The sequence below is a fragment of the Hipposideros armiger genome, unplaced genomic scaffold, assembly GCF_001890085.2.
Source record: "Hipposideros armiger isolate ML-2016 unplaced genomic scaffold, ASM189008v1 scaffold_404, whole genome shotgun sequence".
Classification (NCBI taxonomy): Eukaryota; Metazoa; Chordata; class Mammalia; order Chiroptera; family Hipposideridae; genus Hipposideros; species Hipposideros armiger.
This window is the reverse complement of record NW_017731754.1, coordinates 1,085,483-1,104,304: the sequence shown is the minus strand read 5'-3', so window position 1 is coordinate 1,104,304 and position 18,822 is coordinate 1,085,483. Positions and strand designations below refer to the sequence as shown.

The 18,822-nt window shown below is 46.6% G+C and overlaps 1 protein-coding gene across 1 annotated transcript in view; it reads right to left on the bottom strand.

The window, feature by feature from the left end:
- SLC22A3 (solute carrier family 22 member 3) overlaps positions 1 to 7,795 on the bottom strand; it is an 88,812-nt gene extending 81,017 nt beyond the window's left edge. The window contains exon 1 of the mRNA XM_019663783.1: positions 7,298 to 7,795. Coding sequence (XP_019519328.1) covers positions 7,298 to 7,705 — 408 coding nt within the window. The 5' untranslated portion in view covers positions 7,706 to 7,795. The remainder of the gene's footprint in view (positions 1 to 7,297) is intronic.
- Between the last annotated feature and the right edge of the window lie 11,027 nt (positions 7,796 to 18,822).

Below are 18,822 nucleotides of genomic sequence, written 5' to 3'. Positions count from 1 at the left end.
GTTGTCTCTGAAATTATTTTTTAAGGAACAAGAAAACAGTCTCCCACATTTATTTTTAGATTTTGTTAGACATAAATACAACATAAGTTAACAACAAAACCCATAAAAGACACTATATACCCCCTAAACAGATGCTGTCTTGTCACAATTACTTTACAATACTGAACTATTTTAACATTTCAGTGACATGTTTGGTGTAAGTGTTAATAGATAATTGAGGCCAAAGCATGTGCATAGGGATAGACTTGTGAAGCTGAGGTTTGTTTTTCCATATAATTCTCTCAACTTTCTGGTCCCAGTGATCACTGTTCAAATGGAAAACCAGAGACTCGCCTGTCACCTGGTCATCTCCCCTGCTTCTACCCTATGACAATCCCTACAAGGAGGTCACCTGCCTCACAAGACTGGCTTCGACAGCTGAATAACCCCCTTTGTGTCTGAAGTTCAGGCTTGCATACAGCCTGCCTCTGTCAGGTGACTTCTGTTGTGTGGATGGCTGATGGCTTGCCCCCTCCTCCGCCTCCATGAGGCCCCAGGGTCCAGAGTACATGTCAAAGAAGGCAGCATGGCACCTGCTCCCGTGTGCCCGCGACACTCCTCTGTCTATTGCCCTCACCTCCCACCGACGACATTCACAGCACAGCACGCCCACCAGGAAGAAAGGCATCCTGGGGACAAGCATGTCCTGATTTCTGGAAGTGAACACCTCCAGGTTTAAGTTAGGGACCTGAAAACAAACTGCTGTAGAAATGATAGAGGTAGAGGAACCTCTATCGCCGTCAGCAACTGACAACTTGACTATTCAGATAAGGAAACAGAGATCCATGGGTGTTGGCCGTGGTCCCCGATCACTCAGAGTGACTGGTTTCCTGGGTCCTGGGTCAGCGCCCTTTCTCCACAATGTCTGCTTCACTAATTAATCAGACGCGGATCCAAGCTTTTAGGAAAAACCCAGCAACCATCGCCAAGATCATTCCCTGGCTTTCATTTTTCATTTCCGCGAACAGTTTTTAAAGTTAAACTGCTGAATCGGTCTTACACTGTGAGGTCTGTGCTGCTTGGGGCCGATACTGTCCCCACTATTTTGATGCAGGAGGTTTTTTTTTTAATCGCATTTATACACTCACCTTCTTATAAGCCCCCTGCACTGCTTCCCTCACTGTTTTTCTCTATTATTACACAAGTACCAGCCCAAAAGTTTTGTTTTCTTACAAGCACAGAAAAGTAAGAGCACAGCACTCCTTGAAAAGTCATGTTGCTAATCGCTCTCCCAGATGAAAGGGCCTTAACCCTCATTTGCCATCTCACCCGCTATTTGTCATTCCAAAAAGTTATACCAAGAACGATAAGGAACTTTGCCTTATCCCTGGGGGAGTGGAAATAAACTCCCTTTAAGAAAGCAAACAAACGAGAAAGAAGATGAGGAAGGTGTCACTTGTTTCGGACGATGGGCAGTGTGGAGCTCCCCCTGCACTGCCCTGGAGGGCAGACGCCGTGTCGCTCACTGGCCCCTCGCCCTGCACCCGTCTGTGCCCAGCTGCTTACGGAGCACCTCTCGGGTGACAACCCAGATGCACAGAAGAGCGCCAGGACAGCTGAGGAAAAGCTTTCCCTGCACAACGGACGTCAGCGCATGAAAATGATGGCCCCGAAGAGCCAGCACTTCTATTCCTTCCTATTTCTTTCATGTTCCAGGTCGCAGCCCCCAAATTAGGACTCTGAGACAACAGAACTCAGGTGCAGACAGGGCGTGGGGGTGCTGCTGAGGTGGGGGGGGCAGTTTCTGCAGGGCCGTGGCCCCCAATGATTTGTCAGACCATGTGGGTGTCAGGAGGAGGGAAACTCAAGGCCTCAGCAGTTAAGCAGCACCACGTCACAGATATCAATGAAACTACAAACCATTGCTGAGAACAATTGAAAAGAAAATGTAGCAGCACACAGTGTTCAAATTATATCAAATGTATCATGTTCAAAATATCAAAATTGTTAAAATGTCCATTTTCTCAAAATTAATGTATAGAACTGAAGAAGGAGGACTGCTCTTTTCACCATTCTAAACTGCCTTGCACCAGAATCTTTACCCCAGACAACAAAAAGTAGAGACATCCATACCATATCTGTTGGAATCAATCCCCGTTTGGTTGGGACCTACCTTTGCCCAAAGCTCACTCTAAGCTTTGCTAAGATGCCCAGGGAGTGTGGTTCAGCTGTGGGTACTCCCCCCTAAATAATTATAGGAGTTTCCTCTCGGTGGCCCATCTCTGAAGAGCCCCAAGCTTTCTGCACATAAATGCAGCATTTCAGATAAAATCTGGGTCCCTTGCCTTGAGGTAAAGGGGTGATGCTTCGCTCCCAAGGTCTGCAGAGTGTGTTGGGAGAACTGGCACTTGCTTGAACCACACATAAGGCTTTTCCGCCCATGATACTCTCTTCATGCTCCTCATAAAGAAACATCCATCATGTCTCCATGTGTGGTCGACGGACCACCTGTGGAGGCCTTACATGCCTGTGAAGAAGGAATGTTTCCAAACCTCACCCCGATGTTTTGATCCCAAATCTCTGAGGTGGGTCACAGGAATGCACAGCAACCACTGCTTCAGAGGGTACTTACTAGATGGCTACAGATAAAGTGATGAGGAGGATGAGAGAATGTGAGAACAGAACATCCTTTTCCTCATATATTTCTCTTGGCCTCCTCCTTGTCCTCTGAGGCTGAAGTCAAGGTCAGTTCAAAGAAAGCTGGAGTAACTATATTAATATCAGACAAAATGGACATTAAGACAACGTACATCTTGAATTTAAATAGGGTCCCTACACTATAATAAAAGGTTCAATTCACTATGTAGATTTAAACATTCTAAATTTGTAAGTACCTGCATCTAATAAAATTGCCTCGTGTATATAACTTTTAAAATCTGCTGGAAAGATAGGGATAAACTGACTAACCCACCAACAGAATAACAAATTTCAATACTCTTTCATTATTCTTGATAGACCAAGCAGGTAGAAAGTTGATTAAAATCTACAATATTTTGACAGCACAATTGACAAGCTTCAGATATTGGACATCTATAAAACCCTGTATCCAATAAACACTGCACATTCATCTCAAGCATGTATGGAATGGTTATAAAAACTGACCTCTTAGAAGGCCAAAACGAAAGTTTCAATAAAAGTCAAAGATAAGGTATCGTACGGACAACATTCTCTGACCATGCCAAAGTTAAATTAGAAGTCAACAATTAAAAGATAAAAACATCGACATAAAAATTTCAATACAAGCCTCTAAATAAATCATTGGTCAAAGAAGAAGTGATAATAGAAATTTAAAATACCGAGAGAACAGAATAATAATTAAAATCAGCATTTCAAAACTTGTTGGGTGCAGTAAAAAAAAGCACATAGAACTAAATCTATAGCTCTGAACATTGAGACTAGAAAAGAAGGTTGGAAATAATTGAGCCGAGCATCCAACAGAAGTTGGAAAAAGCTTACCAAAACTAAATCCAAACAAACTAGAATAACAAAGAGGAGAAATTAATGAGGTAGAAAGTGAATAATGCCACAGTTCGTTCTTTGAAGTAATGACAAAACAGATGTTCTCCTAGTGAGGTTGATTCAGCAAAAAACAGGGAAGGGACAAATAATGTTAGAAATAAAAACAATAGGCAAGTAAGATCTTTCTAAGGCGCTCAGAGCAAATCAGAGATACAGCCCCAGCTACAGCTTTGGCTGATGATGAACTCCTCTCTCCGGGACCCACAACAGTGCAATTCCATGTTTAACAAATAGTCAGTGAGGACAGGATGCTGGCGACACTGATGTTTGTGGGTTGGCCCACCGGGTTGGCCTTTTGTCGTGGGCCAGATGTACAAGAAGCAAAGCAGAGACAAAAAAATGAAGCACGCGGACAGCCCCAGAGATGAAAGCAGCCACTGCTCTCTTCTATGTAGCAGCTACTTCCTTCAGTGGACTTTCCTTTTATTCTGGAAGAAAAATTGACTGTAAAGGAAAAACAAGCGAGTCGATCTACTTCTAAACATGCCCTTAGGCCTGGTTGCTAGTGAGAGGGTAGAGAAAAGCTCTTCCCCCTGTACCCCCACCCCCACCCGCCCCATCCATGGCACACAAGTAAGCATTTAAAAATCCTAACATCAGTTTCAAAGACTCACTCCCTGGGCAATGACTTGAAACACTTGGGTGGTAGGAGCTCAGACTTCACTACGTCACACCAGGCTTTATTCTGCCCAGCGTCTGACAACCAGATAAGGCTGAGATGCAGGCATTAGAGAAGTCTGCACTGAGGAAGTTAAGTGTAGGTAGAAAATCCACAGCCCTGCCTTGAGCAGGAGAAACCAGTGGGGGAGCTGGACTGAAACGGCCACGCACTTGGCATTGACTTCTGACTTAATGCCTTGGCACTGTTTCGCCTTGTCAGATGAAAAGAGGGTGGATGAGGCTTAAGTGCCCATTTTGCAACGTTTGCACCAAGAATACAGAGAACCATTCCCATGAAATGAAGGCACAGCCTCCTCATCTGCCAGGCTGGCCAATTGTATTCCTGATACCGTGACATGAAACAAAATGGCACATTGGCCAGAGGGCCAAGATAGTAACAAAGTAAGTAAAAACATTCAAGGAGATTTCCTGCAGGTTCTAAAGTGTGAGTGATCTGGGTATCATGTTGCCTGCACTTGTTCCAAGGGCTTAGAGCCCCACATGGAAGAGAGGGGCCCCATTTACAGTGAAAACCCTTGCATCTGAACCCGACTTGGCTACATGTAGGTCTGGGACTCCAGCAGTCCTATCACATCTTCTGCCTCAGGTACCTCTTCTGTAAATCCAGGACAGTAATATCTCTCCAACGATAGCACAAGGGTTAAATATAATAATAGCCTTACAGAGACATTCCGCAATCTGGTCTGCCCTTCCACTTTACAAAGTTTCCCAATTCACTCCTTTCCCATGATTAATATGTGAGACCTCAAGTCCATAAAAACACACTGGGTACATGGTGTTAGCCAAAGATAGAACTAAGTCCCTTTAATCATTCTGACAGAATATGAAAGAACAAAAACGAATTGGATCATATTCTAAACCAAAGACAGTGAAATATTAGCCACGCAGAACTGAGACAGAATGAGTTGTTCTGGGTGGTTGAACCTCCTGAACAGATGAAGTGGGTGGGTCGGGGAGGCGGGGGTCCTTCTTAAGAATCAAAAACATTAAAAACAAACAAACCAGAAGAAGCAAACAACTTGGGAATTAAAAAGATTCTCCAAGATACTTCAAAACCTGTGGGTTGCCTTAAGGAGCATATTCTAAATATCGTTTTACTTTTCTGGGAAGACTTTCATTATGGTTCTGAGCACACTAAGCAGCCTCCCAGCCATGACACTGGTGGCGTGTGCAGGACCAACTGTGAAGGGTTTAATCTAGCTCCCAATTTTGTAGAAGAGAACGCTAAGCCGAGGGAGGTTGATTCACGCAAAGCCATCCAGCTCCCTGGAGACAGTGCCTAGACCCCGGTCTCCTGGCTTTCTGCCTCCCACGCCACCTTGTAGGAGCCACTGACTTTCAAACGACCACTTGTCCCTCCTTGAAATAACCCCAGAACCTCAGAATGTTTCTAAAGTATCTGTCTAAGAACTAACTTGCAGATTTTTTTATGTCTCCCTTCTCTGATGTCTGTCGATCATGTTTGCTCATGGAAACCCCACTCAAGTGTGTGTGCATTTTGCTTTTAAGGCTAATTTTATTCTTCGTTTGAGGTTTAAATGTCTTCAGAAACCAGGTGTCTATTCTCCAAACAGGGTCTTGTGGTTTGCCCTAAGCAGCGGCGCTGAATGGAATAGAAGCAGCCACCTAAGGATGCAACTCAAAGGAAGTACCAGTGACAACGCCCACTCCTACCGAAGTCCACACCCTATCCATTGCAACTGTGAAATCTTCAGTGACAAGACCGCTGCAGTGTGTAAAGCAGCCCCCAGTTTTACCCACAGATATAGTATAAATTAAAGCACCCAAACATACACACACTGCCTGGCTGGGGTGCCACGGCGTCTTAGCACTGGACGATGCACAGCGTGCTAACACCCACACACATGGTATTATAGAACATGCACGACCTCAAAGGTCTACAATCCCAACCCCAGAGGGATGGGGTCACCAGACCAAAGAACACCATTAACAGTGGCAGAAGAGGCACTGCTAACCGAATCCCACTGTTATCCACATCATTCAAGTAGATGTGTAAAAAAGTTTATGGCAATAAATAAAATAGAATAAAAACAAATTATTTTCTTTCCCAATTTGCCTGAGCACATTCAAGCATTTTTTTAAAAATTAAATTGATCTATGGTTACAAAGCTCAATAAAGTTGCTCATCCCTGTCACCCAGGCTCAATGGAGGCTGTCCCTATGAATTCAGGAAGATGGACAGGCAAACTTGGTGGCAGAAACAGCCCTGCCACCAAGGGTGAGGGGCCACCTAACCTCCAATGCACTGCCTGCTGGAGCATAGCCAAGGAAATGTGGGGACTGCCCCACCTGGCCCCAGCAGCCGCCACTGGTAAGTGGAAGCGTCTGCTACTTTCCTAAAATTTATTGAGGGGTGGGCGGAAGAATTAACACTCTTATTCAAAACCCCGCTTTCCCAACCTCTCTCAGATGTTGCTCTTTGCCCCAAAGCAGTTTTACCAAAATCGTTTCCCGGGACAGCCTCGACCTTTGTCCCCTTGCATTTCAGATAATCATTTTGGCAACCAGAGAAAGTTGCGCTGCCTTCAAACGTTGGTTTCTCCTTTCCTTTGCCCCCTGGAGACCACGAGCCAATTGGGACCGGCTCCATGTCGCTCACCCCAAGGCTGCAGATCTCTACCGCGAGCGGACCCCTATTTAACAATTAGCGCGCAAACGCCTCTCAGACATAACGGACGTAGCACCGGCTGCTTCCACTCCCGAGGAGGTGTGTGCGAAGCATCTTAGAACTTGCCTCCTTGGACAGCGTTCGTTCACACACGAAACCCAAGCCTCTCTCCGCTAACCCACTAGCGGAGGAAAAGAAACGCAAGGCATTGCCCCCGGCATTTGCGACGCAGCCCTTACAAGCGTGGGATGAACCTGGTAGGTTCCCAAAGGTAACCAACAGGTCCCAGCCTGCAAGTACCTTCCCTGGTGGCTAACTTGTCCCATTGCCCGCGTCTGCGGGACGGTGGGGGGGAGCACAGCCCCAGCCTCTCCCGAGCGCGCGCGCGGGCTGGGGCGCGGCGCCCCGGTGCGGGCCGGGCACCCTCACCTCGCTGACGATCGTGGAGTGGGCCTGGGCGTAGCGCCAGCCGCCGCGGCACGGCACGAGCGGCGCCGAGCGGTTGGGGAAGGCGGCGAGCGGGTCGGAGCAGCTGAGCGCCGCGCCGGCGGCGGTGCCGTTGGCCGCCTCCAGGAGGAAGCGCTGGCAGCGGTCGTGGCCGCCGCGCTCCGGCGCCGTGCGGTTCCACTCCTCCTCGGGGCTCCAGCCGCAGCGCTCGGCCAGCGCGGCGGCGCCCGGCCCGCGGCACCAGACGTGGTCGGGCCGGCTGCCCAGGAAGACCACGGCGACGAAGAGGAAAGCGAAGGTGACGCCGGTGAGGCACAGCAGCAGGAACACGCGCCGCTGGAAGCGCCCGAACTCGCCCGCCCTCTGCAGCGCCTCGTCCAAGGTGGGCATGGTGCGCGCCCGCAGCCCGGCCTCGGAGTGACCCAGGGCCCCGCCAGCCGCCGGCTTTACCCCGCCGCCTCCCCCGCGCTCCCGCCTCACGCCCCTGGGCACCGCGCCAGCGGCCGTGGTGCCTCCGGCCCCTGAGGCCCTCACGCCCACAGCCCCCGCCTCCCGTTCGGGGGCGCCCGCGGCCGCCCGGGCCACACTCCCCCGGGACGCCGCCGCGGGGTCCAAGTGGGAGCTCCGAGGGGCCGGGGCTGCGCGGCCTGGCTTAGCGCCACCGCGCGCCGGGGACCCAGCCCGGGACTGCGAGTGACGGGCACAGCCTCCGGCCTGGCACGGAGCTCCATTCGGTCCCTGCCAGCAGCCTGCTCTGCAGTCGCCCCGGGTCGGGCTCCAGGAAAAGAAAGTTCCAGGGTCACCCAACTGCCCCCGGGCCCCTCGGACTTGGCCTCTTGGCGGTCCCAAGTGCCGCCCAGGGAACTGCCGACGCGCGCCCCGGGCCCCGCGCCTGTGCCCGGGAGACGCCCCTCCAGTCTTCGTCCCCTCAAGGCGCAGAGGCCACGCCGAGCACCCCTGGCCGGGCAGCCTTTCCCTAGGACGGTGGACCAATCGCACAGCTGGACCACACGGGGTTCGATTTTGGCGACATCTCGGAGATTGTCCCACTTTTTCAACAGGACAGCAGGGCGTCCCTTCCACAGAGCGTCTCTTGTTAGAGGCCTGAAGTTCAACATGGGAAGGACCCTCAGGCTTGATACAGGTTTCCTTAGCCAGGGCCTTCCGACCTACTCGCGGCCTGAAATCGCCCGGAAATGGTATAGTTGGTTGGTCTGAATGGTTGTTTTTAATTTCTTTATTGTCTCCCAAAGATCCGCAGAGCCGCTGTCCGTTTCCTAGCTCAGCGCCCCGCCCCCCCTCCCGGGTTACCGGCCATCTCTAGGTTGCAGCCTCTGGCGGTGCTGATAATGCTCTCCCTGCCCTCATGAGCCTCCTACCTGGGGAGGCATCTTCTGAGAATTTCTCCAGCTCTTCTCCCCAGACCCCCACTCCCATCCTTCAAAAGCCTTCTACCCTTAGCTGGCTTTTCTCCAGGGCTGAGAGGCTGACAGCCTAGACCTTTCCTCCTTCCAGAGCGGGGACTTGGGGCTGGAGATTCAAACCCGCTTCATCCCCTCACCAGCTTGTGACCTTGGACAACTGAGTCAGCCCGGTGTGGTTGGCTGTCAGATGAGGCTACTACCCTCCTGGGGTCTCTGGGAGGACTGAATGAACTCATGTACAGAGGGTGCCAAAAAAGTATATACACATGTTAAGAAAAGAAAAAACTATTAAAATTACACTGATGGTGACCACTTGGATCACCTCTTGTAATTGCAGAAGTCAAATGTGACTTGTATTCATCTTTTGTTATCGGTATATATTGAGTATTACAATTTTAATACAGTTTTTCCTTTCTTAAAATGTGTATCCAGTTTTTTGGCGCCCTCTGTATATAAAGTGCCAGAAAAGCGCCTGGCACATCATGTGCCCTTTTCTGCGTTAGCTGTTATTACTGTTCTTACTTGCGGCTGAGTTGATACTACTGACTGTGCAAGGATGTTCGAGAATCACATACCTTGGAGAATGAAACACCTGGAGGCGTCGGGCAAGCAGGAGGGGCTCATTGAATGATGACTTTACTGTTCTCTTCGTTCCTTGAGCTCAGCTACCAAAGCACCATCACCCACATAGTTATGATTTCTGTGTCTACATGTCTTATGGTCCAGGGCCTAGTCCATATTTTTAATGACTCCCTGGGCCCCAGATTCAATCTCGTCTCCTCCTGCCCTCCATTTTAGTGTAACCATGGCCTGGCCCCCAGACTCAGAATCTCAGTATCACCTCAACACCCCTCACTCCTCAGGCCTTTGCTCAAATGTCACCCCAGCTCAGCCCCCTTGCTTTTCACCCCCCCCCNATACATGGGGGAAGGGGGGTTGTTACTTTGTGAGGATGAAAAGGATAACTATTGCATTGTTCTGTACACCTGAAACTAACAATAAAAAAAATTTAAAAAAACAAAACTTCAAGGCGGGACTTGAAAGAAAAAGGATTTGAATAAGTTTGGGAAGCCTTGGCAAGTAAATCAAACTTTTTTTGCCGCAAAACTTCTCGGAGCCCTTAAGGTACATTATAGCATCTCCAAGAGGGGACTGTGGTGGGCACTGCTACTTTGACTTTGGAAGCCTTCTCTCACAGAACATCTTAAAGGACTGGTAATTCCTGGCGGCATACTTTGGGAAATGTAGGCAACATGGCAAATGGTTGTATGAGGTGTGTGACAGTATCCTGTGGGTAAATGAGAGAAATGTGGCCTGGACAGTGGCTTTGATGTGGTGACTTTATGGCTAGTTAAAGAACTAGCCATAACTAACCCAAAAAGTGTGATGAGGAATCAGGTCCACACAATTGCATTTAGCCCTGTCTTTTTCCTTGCCATTCATTCATTTGTTCATTCATTCATTTGTTCACTTATTCATTCATTAAGTCCTCCTATTGGGCTGGGTGCTGGAGGGTCAGAGATTAATAACACAGTATCCCTATCTATAAAGAGCTTACTGTACAGGGTAGGAGTGGCAGAGAGGCATATGACATCCAATCAGAGGTGCCAGGCTGGAACGCTGGAGGCATAAAAAAGGGGCTGGTCAGTTCTGCCTGGGAGTCAGACAGCCCCTTGAGTTGGGTCTGAGCACAGGAATGGAACATTCCAGCGAGGAGGATAAATGTACAAAGGCAAAGGCAGGAAAGCCACATACCATGTGTGGAAGGCTGCAAAACTTCTCTTACAGTTGGGATCCGAGTGAAAAGGATTCCTATGATGGATGAGGTTGCTTAGTGGAGGAAAGAACCTTTAAGGATGTGAGACTAGAAGCAAGGTGGGCATTTAGGAGACTCTCCCAGTGGTCCAGGGAGAGGAAGTGGGCAACTCCACTAGGAAGTGACAGTGGGGATGAAAGAGACTGACGGGAGTGAAGGATGTTAAGGAGACAGTAGGACAGCATTGGGTGGGGCGGGGGGCAGGGAGAAAGTGGAGTCTAGGGCGACCCACAGGTATCTGACTTGGGTGACTGTGGAGATGGATGGTGGTGCCAGTCAAGAGGATAAAAGAAGCAAGAGGCTGGGAAGAAAGAGGAAAATCGGGCCGGCCGAGTGGCACGTTTGTTGGGAGCTGGCTTGGGACGCCAGAGGGCCCCGGTTCGGATCCCACATATGAGGGCCAGTGACACTGCCCTCTACAGCTAAGATGCTGAACAACAGCTCAACCTNTCCCCCAATTCCCCAGTGCTGTTTCCATCCCCCAAACCCCCAATAAAAATCTTTAAAAAAAAAAGAAAGAAAAAAGAAATAAACCCATCAGATTGTAGGGAGAAATGAATGAAACACTAAATTAATTTCTTAGCATAGTAGTATTGGACAAAAAGAAGGGTTCAATCAACATTAACTATTTTTCAAAAATCTTTCCACTTCCAAGTTGCACTCAATCTCCCCTCCCTCACGCCTCTTTCCTCACTCAGCTTGTGTCTCTTACCTCGTTATCTTGTGTCATCTGGGGGTAGGCACTCCTCTAACTATTGTATTGTCTGCTCAGTCTTCTTGTTGATAACCAGAACTGCATTATGTATTTCTCCTGGATGTATTCCCCAGTGTAACACCGGCCACTTCACGAGCTGGCCTACAAAGAACCTATCAACTCTCAGTGTCATTTTAGGGGAATGCGATGAATCATTTGGTTATAGCAGTTTACAATATTCATTATTTCCCGAATCTCTATTTTTTTATGTTCTGCTCTAATAATATCTTCCCCCATACACAAGTGGGAAAAATAAATTAGGTCTTCTGTGGTTTCCAGAAACCATTCCTTCCTGTTCATCCAAGAGCAAGAAAGCTATGATCTCACGTTATCAAAATGGGCCCAGACGCCTGACACAGTTGCTAATTATTGCTCCACTGACGTTTTCTGATGTGCCTCTGATCTGCCTGTCATGAGTAGGTGATGCCAGCACAAGTTTACAAAGGAAACTTGGCAGGGCAATGGGTGATTTATGCCGTCTTGCCCTTGCAAGCATGATAGAGACACAATCGGAAAGACCCTCAGTCTGTGTTTTGACAGATGTTTGTTCAACGGAGTGCATTTTATACCCCAGATATAGTGACAGACAAGCTGATATTTACAAAAATCTCCCCGCTTGGATATTTGATGCCTGGAGTTTTTTTTCTTTTGCCGATGGGATGTTTGACGTGATTAGCATAATCCTCCCTCGCATGTGAAGTGACGCAAATACCCCAGAAGTCATAATTCTAAGTACGATTTGTCAGATGGCAAGTCCCTTCTTCCTACTATGAATCCATCCAAATATTTTGGAAAGTTGGCTTGGAAAAACGTGAAATGGAGCTTTTCAATACCCGCTTTGCAGTAGTTTTTGAGGTATTATCCTTTCAGGCAAGGAAACGCTAATGGACATGAATAATGGAAACCAGTCCAGATGGTACATGAATGAGTGGCTGGGCGGTGCTCGCTACTCACCGCCATCCCATCAGCGGCACGTTGCGGATCGTCCAGGGTGTTAGGAGACTAAAGAAAGCTCACCTAATGCTCTGCAAGCTCACCTGGACAAATCAATGAGACAGATGGAGGTCTTAAATGGTGACGCGCCTTTTCACTGTTTTTTGGGGGGGGTTTTTTTGGTTTTTTTTTAGCTGAGCCATCCTGCCACCTGTTGGCAGCTCAGCGGCAACTCAGCTCAGGCCGGGCATTGAACCGCTGTTGCTCAGAGCTCAAACTCTTGAGTGAGCTCTTAACCAACTGAGCCACTCGGCCGGACCCCACCCTTTTCACTTTTAAATACGAAGGGCTGTAGTCCAGGTTGTATGTATAGATCCACCCAAAGCGCCTGTCTCTGAAATTTCAAGTTTAAAAACATGAAATGTTCAGGTTTTTGAAGCTCACCATCTAGAACATGTTGGAAATGATGTTTCCTTTCCTCAGAAGACGTTGGAAAATAATACTTGCATTTCCTTAAGGAGCGTGGAGTGAAGCTAACTTCCCAAAGGAAGCTAACTTTAACCCACTTACATTTCAATTACTAAATCAAAATAATAAAGTTTGCACATCTTATTTCATTTCAGTCCCCAAACAGGTAGAACAAAAGGTTTTCTACCAAAAAAAGAAAAAAATGTAAACCTCATAATATAAATGGAATCTTTTACATAGGCTTAGGTTTTCTTTTTTTTTTTTTAAGCTGAGCCATCCTGCCACCTGTTGGCAGCTCAGTGGCTGCTCAGCTTGGGCCGGGCATCGAACCACTGTTGCTCAGAGCTCAAACTCTTGAGCGAGCTCTTAACCAACTGAGCCACTTGGCCGTCCCTTAGGTTTTCTTAACTAAGGAAAAAAATCATTAACTTCTAAACCATGTCATAAACTCAAAATACATTGCTTATTTGGAAAACAGTTATTGTAAAAACTGTCATATGCCATTTTGTTTTCAGAAGATGGCACCAAAAGTCACTGCATAGCAATCAATTGGAAACAAGTGTGATATGTTACTAGAATAGCCCCACTGTGTTAGCAAATTGAAAGACTGGCATCGACCAGATTTAAGAGCTATGAAAACTTCAAGGCAGTAATGTCTGCAAATTTAGACCCTATATCTTCTTCTATAAGTTTTATGGTCTCGGGTCTTATATTTAAGTCTTTAATCCATTTTGAGTTTGTTCTTGTAAGTGGCATAAGGAGGTGGTCCAGTTTCATTTTTTTGCATGCGTCAGTCCAATTTTCCCAGCACCATTTATTAAATAGGCTATCCTTACCCCAGGCTATCATCAATAAATCAACAAACAACAAATGCTGGTGAGGCTGTGGGGAAAAGGGAACTCTGGTGCACTGCTGGTGGGACTGCAGACTGGTGCAGCCATTATGGAAATCAGTATGGAGGTACCTCAAAAATCTGAAAATGGAACTACCTTACCCAGCAATATCACTCTTAGGTATTTATCTAAAAAATCCCAAGACATTAATCCGAAAAAATATATGTGCCCCTATGTTCATTGTGGCGTTATTCACAATAGCTAAGACTTGGAAACAACCAAAATGCCCATTGGTAAATGACTGAATTAAGAAACTTTGGTACATTTACACAATGGAGTATTACTCAGCTATAAAGAAGAAGGAAATAGTACCTTTTGCAACAATATGGTTGGAACTAGAGAACATTATGCTAAGTGAACTAAGTCAGTCAGAGAAAGACAAATATCATATGATCTCACTTATACGTGGATTCTAAGGAACTGAATGGATGGGAGATGTGGATGGAGATAATCTCAGAGACAGAGGAAGAACTGAGGGTTGTTAGTTGGGAGGGGGTGGGGATGAAGGAGAAGGGGAAGGGATGAGACAATACAATATGGTAATTATAATATGGCCTCAGGAATAGGAAAAGACAGTCTGAGGAATATAATCANCACTGTGAAAGGCAGGCTGACTCCCCGTTCCATTTATATCATCCCCACGTCACACCTGACATGCAGGTTCGCCATTAACACTGATGGAACAGGCTCCGCCTGGGACTCGGCCACGTGCTTTGCCAACTGTATCTCTTTTACACCTCAGGACCCCACTAACAAGGTCATCCTTTTACAGATAGGGAGACTGAGGCTTGGGAAGGTTGACAGCATTTGTCCAGATGTCACACAGGTATAAGTGGTTCATGGGGAATTCAGGCCGTTTCTGCTATCCAGGCCACCTGGTCGCCCCAACAGTACACCACCTGTGCATTTTCTTTTGTATGTTTCCCATGACGTTCATGTGAGTACAAGACATTTCTTCTTTTTGCTTTAGATCTAGGTCTGTTTTTGTTTTGTTTGTTTTTAATAAAATTATCTTACGCTCTCCATAATAATCTCTATGTAAAACTTTGGGCATAGAAGTATTATAGGGTTTTGTTGGGTTTTTTTAACTGAAGAAAATTTTTAAAGTCATGTCATCTAATTTCCTTATTTTGCAACCAAGTAATTAAGGACCAAAGAGATCAAGTGATTCAATTGAAGTGAATTCACTCAGTTTATAGCAACAGATAGAACTAGGACACAGGCCCATACACCATTATAAAATGCTGACTCAGATCAATTTTTAAAGTCATCACTTCATAAATTAGTCTTTTGGCTACAAATTTAAAAGAAAACCTTTGTCATTTAGCACCAAAATTAAAGTAATTTGTATGAATATAAAACCTACTCAGTCTTTACTCAAATAATATTGTTGGTTAAATTTTTTTATAGTACCCAATGGGAGATTTTGTTGCAAAAATAAAGATTTTTAGCATTTTTAACACTGGAAAAATAAATGATCTGATAATTGCAAAGCATTATACCTGTTTAGAGAAAGAAAAAGATAGCTGCTCATGCTGGGTAAGCTCCCTTACCTGAGTTGATAGGGTCAGTATGATGTCAGTGTCCTGGTTTTGACAATATACCATAGTTATGCAGAATACGATTATTGGGGGAACTGGGTCATAGGCACATAGAAGCTGTTCGAACAGTTTATGCAACTTCTTGTGAGTCTTAAATTATTTCAAAATAAAAAGCTATTTTTTTAAAAACTTGAATGACAGTCAGTCCTGAAAAACTTGTGCCAAAACATGACTGTGCCACTGGGCTCTTCCTCTCAAGTCCCTGCACGCCAAACCCAGCCCCCCTGTATGGTTGTTCGTGGAATCCCCTTCAGAACTCAGGGGGTTACTTAGAGTTTTACAGGCTGGCCTGAGAGCCTATGGGGAAATGATGCTGTGTTCCAGAGAATCGACTTACAAGTGCACTCTTGGGAGCCCCACTCATTTGTAAATTGGGCGTTGTCTGTGTGTGTGCTGTTTTGAGTGTGACCTTGGATTTAACATAGAGGACAAGTGAAACTGAAGCCATGACCTACTTTGAAATAAGCACTCATCTTTTGGGGGGAAAAAACATTTTTACTAATACAGTAGCCAATCATATTGTCTCGAGCCAAAGCCTTATAAGTAGGCTTTGACAAAAAAAAAGAAAAAGTGTGTTTTAGTTATTGATGTGAACTAGTGATCTTACTGCAAACAGGCTTGGAGTTTTGGCTTAATCAATACAATCACACATGGTGTATTGTCCTGTGTGCACATTCCACAGCACACCTACAGACACACTAGAACAGGCTTTACCTGATAAGCTGGCTCTCTCAGACATCACCAACCTCTCTGCTCACAAGCTCAGCTGCTTGGAGATGACTTTGTGAATCTCTGAGGCTGTCAGTTCCCCTCCACTCCCAAAGGAAGTCCTGTCTCACAGGTAGGAGGCTTAATCCTTCTCTCATATCAATCATTTCTGGGAATCCCCCACATGTCAGTTGGACAGTTTTCTGCGTTCTCCTTCTTGTACCTTCCAGAAATCTCTAAGATAATGGTGGGTTGGGTCTCATGTTTCTGTGGAATTGAGTCTTAGTCACGGGTTAATTTCTCAAGTCAGAGCACATAGAGAAAAGAGTATATGGTCAAAAACCTCTTGAAAGTCTTCTCAGTGGTTCAACACTAGGACAGACCAGGTTTCTCCAGACAGGGACCAGATGGAGTGATTGGCATGAACTGAGTTCTGTCTTGTTTGAATCTGTAGCATGAGAATCGTGATGTGGCCATGAGGGAGGTTTTCCAACGCCAGGGAAAAGCAGATTCATGGCTACTAGTCCACACTCACTAGGGGCCTCTGTCCGGTGAGTGTCCCTTTTACTCCTCAGGACCCTACTAACAAGGTTCTATCATCCTTTTACAGATGGGGAAACTGAGGCTTGGGAAGGTTGACAGCATTTGTCCAAAGGTTACACAGGTTCTAGTGGTTCGTGGGGGTGAGGGATGGGGCTTCCTCTCAAGCCTCAGCCCCAGGAGCCCGTTACTCCCCATCTCCAGCTATCCCTCCGGTCTGCATGTGTTTAACCCCCAAATACAGCCAGGGTTCAAGCTGTTTCCCACGGGTCTCCCCAGATACAGGCAAATCTGGGAGCATGCCTAGGCATTTGTCCCTGAATATTTTGTCTGTGTGTCCAAAGCACACAGACAAATTATGGTGGTCACCTATTTGGCCACCCAGTACACACCTGAATCTCAGCTCCAGACCAGCCCAAATTCCCTGTCACATGCTAACACTGACCTGCCCACTGGGTTTTTCTATAACCCATCCCTCTACCATCTAACTCCTCCCAAGGTAAGCCCTCCTTACCAGTGAATCAAGTATCTTTATTGACCCCCTCTCATATCTGAAATGCTCTCTCATTACTGTCTTCTGCCTACACCACACCTAACAGATGTACACATTCATAATCACATTCATGTCTATACCCATGTCTTCATAACACCATAGCTAGCTATTGTACCAAGGAGGTTAAGTGGGTCAACTTCCAGAAGCTGTTCTGAAATTCCACTTCTGTCACTTAATTTGCTGTGTCTAAGAAACATCACTCGCTGTGATTGAGTTTCAGTTCCCTCAGTAGTAGATTGGGGATAAATAACAGAAATAAATCCATCAGGGCCAGCCAAGTGGCGCATTGGTTAAGAACTGGCTTGGGACGCCAGAGGGCCCCGGTTCGGATCCCACATATGAGGGCCAGTGACACTACCCTCCACAGCTAAGATGCTGAACAACAGCTCGACCTGGAGCTAGGCTGCCTTGAGTCGCTGGCCATGGCGTAGGNTACATCCTTCCACTAGAATGCAAGTTTCACGAAGGCAGAAAGTTCTGTCTGTTTTGTTCATTTCTAGATTGCCACCACCTAGAATAGTACCTGGTTCATAGTATTTGCAGAACAAATGGATGCTTAACACTCCCCCCCCCAACACACACACACACAAACACACACACACGAGTATCACCTCCTCCCCTCTCCTGATCCATCACCTTTGTTGGGCCTGCAGTGCTCCTGGGGGTTCCTCATGGCAGTGGCTCTTGTGTGGTCAGACTGTACTCCTCCTCTTCTTGCCACAGTGCAGCTGGGAGATGCCACCTTCAATGGCTTTCCTTGCTTTCCAAATTAAGTTTTCATTTTTCACTCTTTCTTTCAACACCTTAAACTATGTTCCTCACCAAGTTTCCTTCCCCTCACGTGACAGCCAAACAGAACTACTTGCGAGTCCTCAACTCCTCCTTGAACTTGCCTAAATCTATGCCTGTGCACATGAAGTTCCCTGTTTCCCATTTCGCTGTCCTGCCCCTCCTGCCCGCTGCCCCGCAAGACCTGAGATGAACACCAGCACCCCCTTCTCAAGGCCTGCCCCATCACAGCTGTCTTCCTTCCCAAGGAATGTCGTCTTTGTGCTGCTAACACATCGAAGAACCTTCTTATGGAATTCCACTACATCCTTCTTTGTATTGTAGTTGTCAGGGTATTTTAATTCTAATTACTTCTTTTTTAATGACGTGATCTGAGCATATAAACATAGATCTAGAGTAGTTGCTAAGATCACGGACTTTGGAGCCAGACCTACTGGGTCAAATCCCCTTCTGCTCCTTACAGTGAGTGACCTTGGGCAAATTATTTAGTCTTTTTCTGTAAAACTGAGTAATAATGAAACCTTATTTTTAATGCAAGTCACTTAGAACAGTACTTGAAATGTAAGTGCTATATAAGGTCAGCTATTAATAAAAACAGCAATAAAAAACCACCACCCACCCCCAAAATTAGCAAATGTCATGTTATTATATTTGTTTTAGACATAGTGTTATAAAGAGCTAACACTCATAGGCACAGTTGAAGTCCTTTGTATTCCTTTAGATGCTGTCCCCTGTCCCTTCTCTTTCTTCCTAAGGCAGCCACCAGAACTTCCTTCAGAAGGTGGGCCCAGGAAGTGGGCTCAGGACCATTGGACGGGGAACACTGGGGTCCCAGCTCCCAGAAAGTGGTCAAGAGACAGGCGAGTAAGCGGGGGAATGGGCTTCAGGTGGGTACAACCCTTGGCTCAGGTGCGGGAGGAGCAGACAGAGGAAGTTCAGAGGGGACCTCTAAAAGCACAGGACCTCTCTTGCCCGAGCTGTGATTATTCATTTAGTCCACATTTGAATCCTTTTAATACACAGGCATT